Source organism: Rhinatrema bivittatum, chromosome 8, assembly GCF_901001135.1.
Source record: "Rhinatrema bivittatum chromosome 8, aRhiBiv1.1, whole genome shotgun sequence".
Taxonomy (NCBI): Eukaryota; Metazoa; Chordata; class Amphibia; order Gymnophiona; family Rhinatrematidae; genus Rhinatrema; species Rhinatrema bivittatum.
The window spans coordinates 80709302-80725386 of record NC_042622.1 but is presented as its reverse complement, the minus strand read 5'-3'; the positions used below and the strand labels follow the sequence as shown (position 1 = coordinate 80725386).

Genomic DNA, 16085 nt, shown 5'->3' with positions numbered 1-16085 from the left:
GGTAGTGTCCACGCTGCTGCGTTCTCGGAAGACTTCGACGTCGGTGGCCTATGTGCGAGTCTGGAAGGTGTTCGAGCTGTGGTGTACCGGCCTGAACACAAGACCCTCGGAGGCGTCTGTCCCGCAGATCCTCCAGTTCCTACAAGCGGGGGTGGACAAGGGGCTCGCTTACAACTCCCTTCGGGTTCAAGTGGCCGCTCTTGGCTCCCTCCTGCGCGACGGAGGATCACTGTGTCAACACCCGGACATCGCCCGTTTTCTCAAGGGGGTCAAGCATTTGCGTCGTCCTTTGCGGGATCCTTGTCCCTCCTGGAGTCTCAACCTGGTATTACGGTCCATGTCAGGACCACCGTTTGAACCGCTGCGGAATGCGTCGATCAAGGATCTCACTCTCAAGACTGTGTTCCTGGTGGCCATCTGCTCTGCTCGGCGGATTTCGGAGCTCCAGGCTCTGTCGTGTAGAGAACCCTATCTCCGGTTCTCCGATTCGGGAGTTTCTCTCCGTACTGTGCCCTCCTTCCTTCCGAAGGTGGTGTCTGCGTTCCATGTGAATCAGACGGTGGAACTTCCATCTTTCTCTTCGTCTGAGCCGAGATCTCTTCGTCTTCTTGATGTTAAGCGCACCCTGCGTATCTACCTGGAGGCTACGAATGATTTCCGGACTTCTGACCATCTCTTCGTCCTTTGGTCCGGTCCCCGGAAGGGATCTCAGGCCTCGAAGACGACCATTGCCAGATGGCTGAAGGCCGGCGTTGCTGCTGCCTACATTGGCGCGGGGCGGACTCCTCCGCCCGGCATTGTAGCGCATTCTACACGGTCTCAGTCAGCCTCTTGGGCGGAGACCCGCTCGGTCTCTTCGCAAGAAATCTGCAGAGCGGCTACCTGGAAATCGTTGCACACGTTCTCAAGACACTATCGACTACACCTCGCCTCTTCCGTCCATGGACACTTTGGCGAACAGGTTCTACGAGCGGGCCTCGCAGGACCCCACCCGGTTTAGGGACGCTTGGGTACATCCCACGGTCTGGACTGATCCAGGTACGTACAGGGAAAAGAAAATTATTACTAACCTGCTAATTTTCGTTCCTGTAGTACCATGGATCAGTCCAGACGCCCACCGCATTTGGGTCTTTCTCATCCTGCTCAGCTGTCTCTTTTGGGCGCTGATTCGGCTCGGCTCAGCTGGTATATGCTCAGCTGGTATATGGTAGTGTCTTTTCTGTTGTTTCTTTCACGTGTTCCCTGTTTCATTGTTTATCACTGTTTTCTTGGGGGTTGACACGCGATGTGACCTCCCACCCGTTGGTGGGACGGTACAGTTTTTCTCTATTTAAATTCAGCGGCTTCATGTTGCCGTCTTGTTTAAACTTGATCCAATGCAGGGGTTTTCTGTTTACTCGGGCTTTGATATACTCGATACTGAACTCCTGCAGAGGGGGTAGTAGTACTTATGGTGACGCCCCCTCAGAGTTTTGGTCTGACTCCATCTGCTGGATTGGGGACATAACCCACGGTCTGGACTGATCCATGGTACTACAGGAACGAAAATTAGCAGGTAAGTAATAATTTTCTTGTAAGGATGTTTTTCTGCTTTATCCTTAGTATGACAAAAAATCAAGTAACCCCTTCAAATTTTTTAAAAAAGTGTAATGTCTGCTTTGAAAAAATGATTCCAAATTGTGTGTGTATGTATATATATAGATATATATATATATGTGGAATGGTGGGGTTTCATATATACACCATAGCAAGCCCCAATGACCTTGGTTGTTAACAGTTTATAATCATTAACTCACCACCGTCCACCCACGCCATTCATTAGCATTTTTGACTACTGACAAGACTACCGGTTTGGCAAGACTACAGGATCGATACATATAAATCCCCCTGATGAAGGAAGGATTTCTGAAATGTGGCCATGTTGGGTGATTCATACAGCTGAGTAATTGAAGGTTATTGCCAGGAAGATAATGAACTGTCTTGATGACAAAAGCTTTTTTTGATCTTTATGGCATTTATCAAAGAAGAAAATAGCAGAAGATGGCTTAACAGTGAGAACTAATTTAAAAATATTCTTGGGTGAAAGGATTTTAAAGAGTTTTGAAAGGAAATTAAAGCGTTTTTCATGAACACATAAGGGTGCACATAAAAATGTTGGGGTGTGTGTGCCACAATAGTGGGTGGATGGTGGTGAGTTAATGATTATAAACTGTTAACAACCAGTGAGTAACCAAGGTCATTGGGACTTGCTATGGTGTGTATATGAAACCCCCACCATTCCACCTATATATATGTGTATATATGTATATACATATGCAATTAATTTGGAATAATTTTTTCAAAGCAGACATTACTCCTTTTTTAAAAATGTATTTGAAGGGGTTACTTGATTTTTATTTTTTTTTTGTCATTTATATGAAAAGGTTAACCCTAGAAGTAGTGGCGATTGTGAAGAACTAGTTTATCCTTAGTATGACCATCTTTAAATAAAAATGAGTTTTGCTATTTCAATCCCTTTCAGCTCCTTGAGTCACACCACACTTCAACATGGCTTTCATTTGATTAGAGCTTCTTCATTGTAGATCAATTTATTTACTTTATTAGGAAAAGAAGAGAGAAAAAAATGGAAAGAAATGAAATTGTTGAAAAAATTAGAGAAAAAAAGGGTCCAGGAGGAGACAGAGAAGCAAAACCAAGAAGATGGGCAGAGGAAAGCGAATGGTAATGCTTGGGAAGGGTGGGGGAGCGAGCAGAGGGTCTGGTTTGGGGGTCAGAAGGCTCTCAAGATGTGACTTGGCTTCTTTAACACGAAAGTGCCTTCCTTAAGAAGAATGTACTGCATGCATATCTCTCATAGTTTCTGCTGCTCTTTGAAAACTAACATTCAAGTCACATATGACGTTAAAAGAAGAGATTCTCCGCCATACAAATGGAAAAGGATTTGCCCAGTAGGAAGTGGGTTGAGTTAGGTGCTGGTATAGAAACCATCAGATTGCAGTGAACGTTTGTGTGCAGAGCAGGTAACCTGTAGCGTCTCTTTCTTTCCCAGGGCCCCCTTACACGCTGAGTGTTGCACTTCCAGGCTCTATACTGGATAACGCCCAGTCTCCTGAGCTGCGCACATATCTTGCAGGACAGATTGCCCGTGCCTGCGCTGTCTTTTCTGTGGATGAGATCGTGGTGTTTGATGAGGCTGGAGAATGTTCCCAGTAAGGACGGTCCATTTCCTTGGCTCAGTGATCCTTGTCTGAATGTGCAGTTTTGTTTCTTGCTTCTTGTTCAAATTGTTAAAGGAATATTGCTTGTATAAAAGGCGATGTAGAAACACATATTACTTATTCCTTTGACTGTGGGCTCTGATTTTAGGTCAGTCTAATTTTTGAGAATCCCCAAGAGCCAAAACGTGTCGCTTTTTTTTTTTTTTTTTTTTTTTTTGAGGGTAGGATGCCAAGAGATAAGATGCTTCATCCTCGTACCTTGGTACTCACTTGTTTCTCTTTGTTACAGGAGCATGGAAGGAGAGTTTGAGGGTGTTTTGAAGAAAGGACAAGCATGTGTACAGTTGGCTCGTATTCTGCAGTATCTTGAGTGCCCTCAGTAGGTCCTTTAAAAATAATTGCTTTAAATGCTAGAGACTGGTCACAGTAATTTGGACAGTGTTCCTCCCCTCTTCCCTCATTAATGCATTTTTTCACCCACAGATATTTGAGGAAATCATTTTTCCCAAAGCACCAGGATCTTCAATTTGCAGGTAAACATGCTTCTCATTTCTGCTCCCCTAAGCATGGATTTTTAACAGAAATCTGAGACCCTCAAATTGGTACTGATGGGTGGTGGGTAAAGAAAACAAACATCATCCCCTCCCCCATTAAACAGAGGTACACACTCCTTACCTAGATTACAGAGCTTCCCAGGGCTGTCAATAGGGTTTAGGTAGAGGTGCATGAGGTGACTGGTATGGTCCAATTCCTGTTTCCTCTCCACAGTGTGCTGTCCGTGTAAGAGAATTTCTGCTGGATCTGGGGAGGTGACAGTTCTTGGACAATATTTTCATCTGAAAGTATTTTGTTTAGCAGTGGATGTAAATTGGGCAGCAAATTTAAGTTGCCACAATGACTCCATAATTATCTTCCCCAACTTCTTGATAATTTAGTTACCCTACTTATCTTAACCTTTTCATCCTTTGTCCCATATTACATTATTTTCTTTTCTAATGTAGTCTGATTTCAAAGATTAAACCAAATAGATGACATCTCAGGTCAGAAAATAGGATTGTACATTTGTTTCTAAAGCCACATCATCCCTGAAATCACAATATTCATTTTGATGAAACATACTTATTACAATTTAATTTGGGAGTCTTATTTTGCTTTTTGTTACCCTCTGTGTACATGTGGATCAAATGTGATAACTGGTGCTCTTTCCCTGTACGTACCAGGATCAGTCCAGGACACCTGGGTTGTGACTCTGCACCAGTAGATGGAGACAGACTAAAACTTGTGGGCGGAGCATATATGCCCCTGTGCCAGTCACAGCCCCTCAGTCTTACTCTGTCTCCAGTAGGTGGTGCAGGTCCGGTCACAGCCCTGTGGGGCCTGATTCTGGTTCTTAGTCAGGTTCGCTTTTTGGGGTTTGTTTTTGTTTTGTCTATTAGACCTTGGTTTTTTACTGTAAATTGGGGTTTTTGTTTAATTTGGTTACTTTAGTCCCGGTTGCCCTACCTCCCTGGGGAGTTGTGAGGTCCTGAGGGGACTACCCTCCCCAGGTTGAGGCCGCTGCTAGGGTTGAGGACCCGGCTGGGCTAGTAGCAGCGTCAGGGGTGACACCGGGGAGCCCGGTTCACTCACCCCTGCAGGACATAGGGCTTTTCAGCACCTGGGACAGCGTTTTTTCTTATTAAAAAAAAAAAAAAAAAGTGTTTTTACTTTTGTTTTCAGTCGGCTCTCCGTTCCTTGGCATTGCGCTCCGTTCCGCTCGAGGGGGGGCGTCTTCGGCAGGGGGGAGGTCGCCGATTTTCGCCGCGTTGAATTTTTGTTTTTATTCAGCGTCCCTCAGTGCTTTTCGGCGCGTCTTTGGTTTCCTGCGGTTTTTTGCAATGCCGCGCGGCTCGCAGTGCAGGGCCTGCGACTCGGCGCGCGCGCGTCTCTCCCGGGACGGCCTTTGCTCGGCCTGCGTCCCGGGAGACGAGGGATCGTCGGCGGCTCCTCGGGGGGCCCATTCCCGGGTCGCGCGATCGCCGTCGCAAGGGGGGGGGGCCCCTGATAGGCCTCTTGACCCGTTCCCGGTCAGCGCGGGAGTGGCGGCCATTTTGTCTACCGGCCGGGTAGTTTCGCGGGAAACGGTGGGGGCCTCGGTTTTACCTCCTAGGCTTTCCCCGCAGCGGGGTGCGGCGGTGGAGGTCCCTTCAGAGGGGCCCCAGTCCCGGGGGCATTCGGAAAGCGACGCAACGGATTCGGGCGAGTTTTCTGAAGATTTGGCGCTTTTGCTGCGCAAAGTTCTCCGTTATAAGCGCAGCAAGCGCAGACGGGGGGACGCCTCGCGTTCAAGGGTCCACCGGTCCCCGCCGCAGAAGAAGATGGCAAGGAGGGTGGCGAAAACCACCCAGAGCGCGGCCCGGGGCAAACGGCTTCCCCGAGGGGTGCCGCAGGACTCGGATTCCGAAGATACCTCCGGGGCGGACACAGAGGCCTCCGAGGAGCCCCTGCCGGGGGCCGGGACGGCAGCAGCAGATGGCTCGGCGCAGCCCAGTACAGGTAAAGGAGCGCAGGCCGTCGACGGGGATGACCCCAAGGTGGTGCGTCTGTTCCGCAGAGAGGAACTGTCGCCACTCATTCCGGCCATTCTCCAGGAGCTGGGGATTGAGGCTCCTCCGGTAGTGGTCCGCCAGGAGGCAAATATGGATCCTGTTCTGCTTGGGCTCACAGGGCCGGCGGTCATTTTTCATTTTTTCATCCACGGATATCCTCTTCAAGGAATGGGATACTCCGGAGTTAGGTCTGAAGGTCAGCAAGGCCATGGACAAACTTTACCCTTTGCCGGAGGACGCGCTAGAGCTCCTCCGACTCCCAAAGGTGGATTCGGCAGTGTCAGCTGTCATGAAGAGGTCCACCATCCCGCTCACGGGAGCGACAGCCCTCCGGGATATTCAAGACCGTAAGTTGGAGGTTCAACTCAAAAGAATTTTGAGGTTTCTGCCCTAGGGGTGCGTGCTGCCAGTTGCACAAATTTTGCTATGCGTGCTAGTCTGCGCTGGGCTCAAGTCCTGTAGGCGAATGCGGGTCTCTCTTCAGAGGAGGCTTCCCAAGCAGACAGATTGGAGGCGGCCATTGCCTATGGCGCTGATGCACTCCATGATCTTTTGCGCACCTCAGCTAGGTCCATGGTGGCAGCGGTGTCGGCACGTCGTCTCCTTTTGGCTGCGCAATTGGGCAGCGGATGGGTCTTCCAAGGCTCACCTCGGGGCTTTGCCTTTTAAGGGGACATTGCTGTTCAGCAAGGAGTTGGACGATTTGATGGTTTCCCTGGGGGAGAACCGAGCGTTTAAGCTGCCGGAGGATAGGACCCGGTCGAGATCTTCCTTTTCAGGCAGAGCCCGGTTCAGGGCACCCAGGAAGTCTAGGCCGCAAAGATCCTCTGGAACCTCGTATAGGCCGTCTTCCTCTCGGAACACCCAGTGGCAGCAGTCCTTTCGGGGCAAACGTTTTGGCCGGCAAGGAGGGGCCCCGTCGGGTGCGGGGTCCAAGCCTTCGCAATGAAGTTCGGCCGGCCCATCCCTCGTCGCGTCCTCGGCACGCTGTTCCAAACGTGGGGGCGCGTCTATCCTTATTCCTCGAGGAATGGGCCAGCGTGACGTCGGATCAATGGGTCCTCGACGTGATAAAACATGGCTACGAGTTAGATTTTGCTCGCATCCCAACAGACAAATTCCTGGTCTCACCCTGCAAGGATCCCAAGAAGAAGGCGGCGGTGCTAGATACCATCCAAAGACTAGAAAGACTGGGAGCCATCTCGCCGGTTCCGGCCGCTCAGTACGGCAAGGGCCGGTACTCCATTTACTTCATAGTCCCCAAGAAAGACGGCACTTTCCGCCCATTCGGTCAGTGATCGCGTCAGTGCGTCCCGGCGAATTCCTGGCGTCCCTAGATCTCACAGAAGCATACCTTCATGTGGGAATTCAACCAGCGTTTTCAGCGGTTTCTGAGGTTTGGCATTCTGGGCAGGCACTTCCAGTTCCGGGCGCTTCCGTTCGGCCTGGCGACAGCGCCTCGGACATTCACGAAAGTGATGGTGGTCGTGGCGGCGCAGTTGCGGCGGGAAGGCCTGCTGGTTCACCCTTACCTCGACGATTGGCTGATCCGGGCGAAGTCTCAAAGTCTGTGTCGGCAGGCGGTGGCCAGGGTGTTACAGCTCATGCAGTCCCTGGGCTGGGTGGTCAACTTCAACAAGAGTCATCTCGAACCCTCTCAGTCCTTGGAATATCTTGGAGCCCTGTTTGACACAAAGCGAGGCAGTGTGATTCTCTCGCAGGAACGGATATGCAAACTGCAGTCTCAGGTGCTACGTCTTTTGTCGCTACACCGGCCACGAGTCTGCGATTACCTGACGGTTCTGGGGTCTATGGCATCCACGTTGGCGTTAGTCCCTTGGGCGTTCGCTCATCTATGGCCGCTGCAGTCCTCATTGCTTTCCCGCTGGAAACCGGTTTCCGAGGATTTCTATCTACCTCTATCTCTCGAGGGGCAGGCGCGATCCAGCCTGAGCTGGAAGTCGGTTCAGGGTCTGTGGTCAGAGTCGCAGACCCAGTGGTCTATCAACCGGCTGGAGACCAGAGCGGTCCGTCTGGCGCTGCAAGCTTTTCTACTCCTCGTGCGCGGACAGGCGGTCTGGGTATTGTCGGACAACGCTACCACCGTGGCTTACATCAATCGCCAGGGAGGGACAAGAAGTCCTCTAGTGGCGGAGGAGGCGCGGCTCTTGATGCTCTGGGCAGAACGGCATCTCAGCCATCTCGCGGCTTCCCACATAGTGGGAGTCGACAACGTCCAGGCGGATTTTCTCAGTCGTCACCGCTTGGATCCCGGAGAGTGGGAGTTGGAGGACGAGGCGTTTCTCTTCATTCGCCGGATTTGGGGAACGCCCCACATGGATCTGATGGCCACCTGGCACGACGTGAAGGCTCCGCGATTTTACAGTCGACGTCGCGAAAGGGGAGCAGAAGGAGTCGACGCGTTGGTGCTTCCCTGGCCGGTGGATGTACTTCTGTATGTGTTCCCACCATGGCCCATGATCGGAAAGATCCTACGGCGCATAGAATTGCATCCATCCAATGTGATCATGGTGGCGCCGGAGTGGTCACGCCGTCCGTGGTTTGCGGACCTGGTCCAGCTGTCGGTGGCCGCACCCCTTCGTCTACAGGAATTCCCGGGGCTCCTTCGTCAGGGCCCCGTCTGTTTGGAGGATGCGGCTCACTTTTGTCTCGCGGCATGGCTTTTGAGAGGTATCGGTTGAAGAGAAAAGGCTACTCGGATGCGGTCGTTGCTACGTTGCTGAGATCCAGAAAACAGTCTACGTCCCTAGCTTATGTTCGGGTCTGGGTAGTTTTTGAGGAATGGTGCATGGAGCGGGGCCTAGACCCCACTTCCGCTTCTATTCCCGATATTCTGGCTTTTCTCCAGGCGGGGCTCGCCAAAGGTTTAGTGTGTAATTCCCTTCGGGTTCAAGTGGCGGCGCTTGGCTGTTTGCGTGGTAAGGTCCGGGGGGTCTCTCTGGCTCTCCACCCGGATATCTCCCGCTTTCTTAGGGGGGCTAAGCACCTCCGTCCTCCGTTGCGGCCCCCTTGCCCGTCTTGGAACCTCAACTGGGTACTCTCAGCCTTATGCTCAGTGCCGTTTGAGCCCCTGAAACGTTCTACGCTCAAGGATCTCACCTTGAAGACCGTATTCCTAGTGGCGATTGCATCGGCCCGTCGTGTCTCAGAATTACAGGCGTTGTCCTGTAGGGAGACCTTCTTGCGCATCTCCGATTCGGGGGTCTCCTTGCGGACGGTTCCCTCCTTCCTTCCTAAGGTCGTGTCGTCGTTCCATTTACATCAGTCAATTGAACTTCCCGCTTTCTCGGTTGCGGAGTCTTCGGACCCGAAAACAAAAGTCTTGAGAAAACTAGATGTGCGGAGGTCCCTGCTTCGCTATCTGGAGGTTACTAATCCGTTTCGGGTGACGGATCATCTGTTTGTGTTAACTTCGGGTCCAAAGAAAGGTGCTGCGGCGTCCCGCACGACAATTGCCCGTTGGCTCAAGGAAGCCATTGGTTCTGCGTATCTTCTGCGCGGAAAATCGCCGCCGGTGGGTCTTCGGGCTCATTCGACACGGTCTCACGCTGCGTCTTGGGCGGAATCTTCTCAGGTGTCGCCTCAAGAGATTTGCAGGGCGGCTACCTGGAAGTCGTTGCATACCTTCTTTAAACATTACCGGTTGGATGTTCAGGCTACTGAAGCTGGGGGGTTTTGGAGAGAGGGTACTCCGAGCGGGACTCTCTGCTTCCCACCCTCGGTAAGTTAGCTCTGGTACATCCCAGGTGTCCTGGACTGATCCTGGTACGTACAGGGAAAGGAAAATTAGTTTCTTACCTGATAATTTTCGTTCCTGTAGTACCAAGGATCAGTCCAGGATCCCGCCCGCAGTGTTGCGCTATAGTAACGAAGAGTCCGCTCATTATTTTTTTTTTCAGTATGCTGACCCCTTGTTTAGTCGCTCTCCCGGTTGGGGAGTCTGGTTCCTGTAGGGGTGTTGGTTTTCTTTTCCCTACCAAGTTGTATGGTTAGCTATGGTTGCCTTTTGGCTTTTGTCTACTTTGACATTACGTATGACTGAGGGGCTGTGACTGGCACAGGGGCATATATGCTCCGCCCACAAGTTTTAGTCTGTCTCCATCTACTGGTGCGGAGTCACAACCCAGGTGTCCTGGACTGATCCTTGGTACTACAGGAACGAAAATTATCAGGTAAGAAACTAATTTTCCTTTCAGGCCTTCTGAACCCACTGGACATTCCCCACCACATGCGGATAGATGAGAAGTCAGAATACCGAGAAGGGGTGGTGCTAGATCGTCCCAGTAAACCTGGAAAAGGCTCCTTTGTTAACTGTGGTCTGAGGAAGGTGGGTTTGTGATTTCCCCCCCCCCCCCCCCTGCCAAGTACCAAGGGAAAGGAGAATAACAGGCCCTGTTGAAATGACTAGCCTGCAATTTTACTGATTTTTCCCTGCTCTGCTTCCTCCATTTTATCTTTTCCTTGGCATCGAATTTCACCCCAGGTAGTAATTGTGTTGCAAAGTATATATAAATCAAATAAATAAGTTCTATCAGCCATTCTGAGAACAGCCCTTTCTCCTGCTGCTGAAGAGATCATTGTGATGTAATATGTGGGGAGATAACAGGTGTGCTTGTTTCAGTCTCAGCCTCTATGCAGACGAATCTTTCTGTATTTAATTTCGTAGGAAGTTCAAATAGACAGACAGTTGCAACCTGGCATCAGGGTTACAGTGCATCTGAACAGCAATCAGAAGCCAGGTACAGTAATACACCACTCTTTCCTGTCTGTGGGTTTAGTCACGGAGAGATTCTTGCTGGGTATTGTGCATTATACAATTTCTCAATTTTCCATTGCTGTCCCAACTTGGGAGAGGCCTCCCTGCATCCTGTCTGCACAGTTCTGGGTTACCTTGGACTGAAGCCTCCCTGTAGTCAGCCTCTCGGTGTTTAACATAGTACCGTGTTTCTGTTTCAGAGAACAAAGTGTGGAAGGGAGTTGTAGTGCCTCCTCATTATCCACGAACAGAAGCTGGTCTGTTTTGGGGTTACAGAGTCCGTCTTGCTTCCTGCCTGAGTGAGTATATCCAGGTGGTGGTAAGAAGATAGGAAAATTGGTTCTTACCTGCTAATTTTCTTTCCTGTAGTACCACAGATCAGTCCAAACTCCTGGGTTTATTCATCCCTGCCAGCAGATGGAGACAGAGAAAAGCCTCGCTTACACTGCTTGATAAGCCCTGGTGCCACCTGCAGTAGCTCAGTATTAATCTGTTGTTCGATTAATCTGTAACCAAGCCAAAAACATTAAGAGCAAAAAACTTGATGACAACTTGATAAAAAAACCGGTAAAACCTTTGAACAAACAAAGAAAAGTATGCTGAAAGGATTTATAGCTGAGCGGAAAACTCTCCCCTCCAACCCGGGTGGGTTTTGGACTGATCCGTGGTACTACAGGAATGAAAATTAGCAGGTACGAACCAATTTTCCTTTCCCTGTATGTACCCGGATCAGTCCAGACTCCTGGGATGTACCAAAGCTTCCTAGAGAGGGTGGGACCTGGAGAATCCCACTCGCAAGACATTCTCACCAAAGAAGCAGGAGCTAGTCTGACCTCCCAAATCCAAGTGGTAATGCCTCGCGAATGTATGCAGCGACTTCCAGGTCGCCGCTCTGCAAATTTCCTGTGGAGACACCAGCTGAGCCTCCGCCCACAAAGCCACCTGAGCTCAAGTCGAGTTGGCCCGTAAACCCTCCGGAACCTGACGGCCCTTAATAATATACGCTGACCCAATAGCCTCCTTAAGCCACTTTGCAATGGTTGGTTTGGAGGCATGGGTACCTTTCTTTGGTCCGCTCCATAAATCGAAAAGATGATCAGACCTTCGGAAATCATTAGTAACCTTGAGATACCGAAGCAAGGCCCTGCGGACATCCAATAACCTAAGTTCTCAAGCATACGGCACAGACTCATCCAAATCTGGGAAAGCTGGAAGCTCGACCACCTGATTAACATGAAAATCAGAGACCACCTTCGGAACAAAAGAAGGAACCATACGCAACGAGACTCCGATATTTGAAGGAAAGGATCCCTGCACGACAACACCTGTAACTCCGAAATCCTCCTGGCGGAACAGATGGCCACTAAGAAAACGACGTTGAGAGTCAAGTCTTTAAGACTCACTCTGAATTGGCTCAAATGGAGCGTCACACAATACTCGCAGAACTAGATTAAGGTTCCAGGGAGGACAGACCTTCCGAACCGGAGGACGCAAATTCTTAACTCCCTGAAGGAACCTCTGCACATCAGGATGGGAAGACAAGGTGTAACCCTCAACCTTCCCTTGCAAGCAGGCTAGAGCTGCTACCTGTACCCTAAGAGATTTAAAAGCAAAAAAGAGACTGCAGGTTTATGCACCAGCCACCATCTGGTGGCAGGGATGAATAAACCCAGGAGTCTGGACTGATCCAGGTACATAAAGGGAAATATAGTTATGTCATATTATGGCGTGGTTTGTTAATAGCATGTGTGATCCAGGGGCTCTGCTATTGCTGGCAGTGTAATATTTTGTGTCCTTTCCCAGGTGCAGTTTTTGCAGAGTGTCCCTTTAAGGATGGTTATGACCTTTCTATTGGTACCTCAGAAAGAGGCTCCAGTGTGGATTTTGTAACTCTTCCATCATTCAGGTAATGGGTGTGTGAATGTGTGGCTCACTCGCTGTGACCTGAGCATGTGGCAGGTGATGATGCACTACTGAGCACTTACTGATTCTACAATCAGGTGGTTCTGGAGTTTTGTAATTGCTCCCCAATATTAGATTTAATTGGTCGGTATTGTCCATGATGTTACAAATGACAAAGCACAGCATATGAACCAAGGGCAGCCTACTCTGTCCTGTGTGATTTGGGACCCTCTTTGAACATGGCTTTTTGCAAAGATTCATGAGAATTATCAAGCAGCAACACTAAGAATTTCAGTTATAACAGCTTAGTGTACACAAGTAACATTTTTAATGGCTAGAATTTGTGGTGTTGCTTTCCTGATGGGACTATAGGATTATCTATTTTGTGGATGGGTTTTTCTCTAACATGGAGTCAAAAATAGAACAATTATGTTAAAAATTTTTTAAAAATTATATATTTTAATACAACATTTGAAAAGATAAACCAGATTTTCATAATATACAAACACTGAACATGTATACACTTAAATATCATAACGTATGAATAGCACATGTGATCCTTTCTATAATTTGTTAAATTCTTTAGAACTTTTTTTATTTTTTACAAGCAAATCACTCATACTACTAGCTCATGCATACCAAACATACATGAAAATGTAGTTTCTTGAACGTACCAGGATCAGTCCAGACCGCTGGGTTGTGTCTCCCTTCCAGCAGATGGAGTCAGAAAAAAAAGTTGAAGGCACCCTCTGATAACCCAGTGTGCCACCTGTGATCCCTCAGTATTTCTCTGACTCCAGCAGATGAAGGAAGACACAACCTGCGGACCTGATCATTTGCAAATTTGTTGGTTGTTATCTGTATTAAGAAGGGATTCTTGTACCCTTACTTGCCTTTGACTAGATCAACGTTTAGTAAGTAGCATTTACAAAAAAATAAAAAGAGGTTCCCTGTACGTACCCGGATCAGCCCAGACTCCTGGGTTTTACCTCCCCTCCAGCAGGCGGAGACAGACCAATTTCTGTGGACTCTTATCGTATACCCCTGAGGTGCCACCTAGAGTCTGTCAGTATTCTTCTGTTTCCAGCAGGTGGAAGAGGTGCTTCCCTGGAGTCTGGTATTTTTGGGTCAGGAATTAGTGTGTGGGTTGTTTTTTTTTTTTTTTGGTCAGGCTTCGGAGTTAGGTCCTGATGCTTAGTGAGGGGTCAGGTTTTTTGCTCTTTTAGCTAGATTCCCCTTTAGCCTCCCAGGGGGTTGTTAGGTCCTGGTGGGGCCATCCCCCCCTGGTATTTGAGGCTCAGGAGTAGAGGGTTGAGGACCCTGTAACTGCCCGCTGAAAGTGGTCCCGGGGGTCTCGGGCTCCCACCTTCAGTTAGCCCCTGCACAGTTTTCAAAGCATTTAATTAAAGTACTGTGCCTTTAAATGCTCGTGCTCTGCCGGCCTTGTGTGCTCGCTGCGGGTGTTAGTTTAGGACCATGGACAGCTCCCGATCGCGTAGGCCTTTGTTTTCGCGTTTCCTCTCTGACTGGGCTAAATTTAGAGCGCTGCTCATGCTGCGTGGTGCGGCTTGTGCGGCAGCGCGCAAGCACAGCTTTCCCGTGCCAGTATTAGCACAGCATGTTTATCTGGTGGGGAGGGGACATCGGGGGTCGCGGCCCCAGCGATTTCAGTGGGGGGTGGATTGCGACCGCGTCAGGGGGGGCCAGGGCCTCTGTTTTGAATAGGCAGGCCCCGGATCTGTTCCTGCTCAACGCGGGAATGGAGGCCATTTTAAGGACCATGAGGGAGCAGGAGAAGGCTGCTATGGGGGATGGGCCTTTGCCTCCCCCGTTGTCTCCGCGGCCGGGGGCATCCGGGGGGCCGGTTCAGATGGGGCTGCGGAGCACTCAGCAGGGGATGATGAAGGAGACGACTCAGATGGATCGTCTTCATCATTCACCTCTGATTTTGCGCTTTTAATGCACAAAGCTTTTAAGGCTCGCAAGACTGGGAAATTGCAGGGGCACAAGCTAGATCACAGGGGACCTGCGACCCGAAAGGGGGTTCAGGCGCCGAAGCACGGTGGAGCGCCCAAGGAGAAGCATCTGCTTCGCTCCATAGTCAGTCCGAGGGACAGAGCATCTTCCGATCTGTCGGATCAGGAAGGGACTCTGCGGCCGGCTCCTGATCAGGGTATGGATGGGGATCCGGATGCCCAGGCTCCACCGACCAAGCAAATGGGCTCCCTTCTGGTGGAGGGGGATGATCCCAAGGTGGTTCGCTTGTTTAGAAGGGATGACTGGGGCCTCTAATTCCGTTCATCCTCGATGAGCTGGGAATTGAAGTCCCTCGGGAGGATTCCAGGTTTGGGCCTAATATGGATCCGGTGATGTTGGGTCTCTGAGGTCCAGCGAGGTCGTTCCAATTCCACTTGTCGGTGTCTGACCTATTTAAGGAGTGGGACACTTCTGATCTGGGGTTGAAGGTTAGTAGAGCCATGGATAAGTTGTATCCGCTCCCAGAGGACATGCTGGATCTTCTCAGAGTGCCTAAGGTGGATGCTGCTGTCTCAGCGGTGACTAAAAAGGTTGACTATTCCGGTGACGGGGGCCACAGCTTTGAAGGACTTGCAGGACCACAAGCTGGAGGTACATCTCAAGAAGATCTTCGAGGTATCATCCCTCGGGGTATGGGCTGCGATCTGCAGTAGCTTCGCTCAGCGGGCCAGTCTCCGCTGGGTCCAGGATTTACAAGAGTCCGTGGATCTTATGGATGCCCAGTCACAACAGGCTAAGAGGTTGGAGGCTGCGGTGGCTTGCAGTGTGGATGCACTGTATGATCTTTTAAGGACCTCGGGGAGGACGATGGTCTCCAGGGTCTCAGCAAGTCGCCTCCTATGGTTGCGGAATTGGTCGGCGGACATATCCTCCAAAGCGCATTTGGGTTCTCTGCCCTTCAAGGGAAGATTGCCTTTTGGACAGCAGTTGGAAGATGTGATCAAGTCGCTGGGGGAGACCAAGGTACACAAGCTACCGGAGGACAGGCCTCGGACGAGAGGCACGTTTCCACAGAGAGCAAGATTTCGGGGGACTCAACGTTTTCGCTCCTCTCGATCCACTGGCTCCTCGTTTCATCAGGGGCAAAACCATCAGTATACGGGCGCCCAGTCCTTTCGGGTCCGGCGGCCCTTCAGAGAAGGAGCCCCTCAGATGCATGGGGGCCCCAAGCCCTCACAATAAAGTGCGCCGGTCCACTCCTTGGTTCCAAAGATCAGGGGCAGGCTGTCCTTTTTCCTGGAGGAGTGGACCACAGTAACTTCGGATCAATGGGTCCTAAACATAATCGAACACGGCTACGCTTTGGATTTTGCACGGCCGATCCAAGACCGCTTCATGGTGTCCACATGCGCATACCGTCAAAAGAGGCAAGCGGTACGAGACACCCTGTAGCGTTTGCAGGAACTCGGCGCCATTCGTCCGGTTCCTACCGGAGAGCTCAGGCACGGGCGTTACTCCATCTATTTCATTGTGCCGAAAAAGGAAGGAACCTTTCGCCCCCATTCTCGATTTGAAACAGGTCAATCGGACGTTGAAGGTACCTAATTTTCGGATGAAAACTCT

General features: G+C 50.4%; 1 protein-coding gene across 1 annotated transcript in view; it reads left to right on the top strand.

Annotated features, from left to right (window-relative positions):
• Window positions 1-16085, top strand: part of SPOUT1 (SPOUT domain containing methyltransferase 1) — a 51126-nt gene that overhangs the window by 17882 nt on the left and 17159 nt on the right. The window contains exons 4-11 of the mRNA XM_029612872.1: window positions 2605-2721; window positions 3050-3209; window positions 3508-3597; window positions 3702-3751; window positions 10024-10154; window positions 10494-10566; window positions 10784-10882; window positions 12387-12489. Coding sequence (XP_029468732.1) covers window positions 2605-2721; window positions 3050-3209; window positions 3508-3597; window positions 3702-3751; window positions 10024-10154; window positions 10494-10566; window positions 10784-10882; window positions 12387-12489 — 823 coding nt within the window. The remainder of the gene's footprint in view (window positions 1-2604; window positions 2722-3049; window positions 3210-3507; window positions 3598-3701; window positions 3752-10023; window positions 10155-10493; window positions 10567-10783; window positions 10883-12386; window positions 12490-16085) is intronic.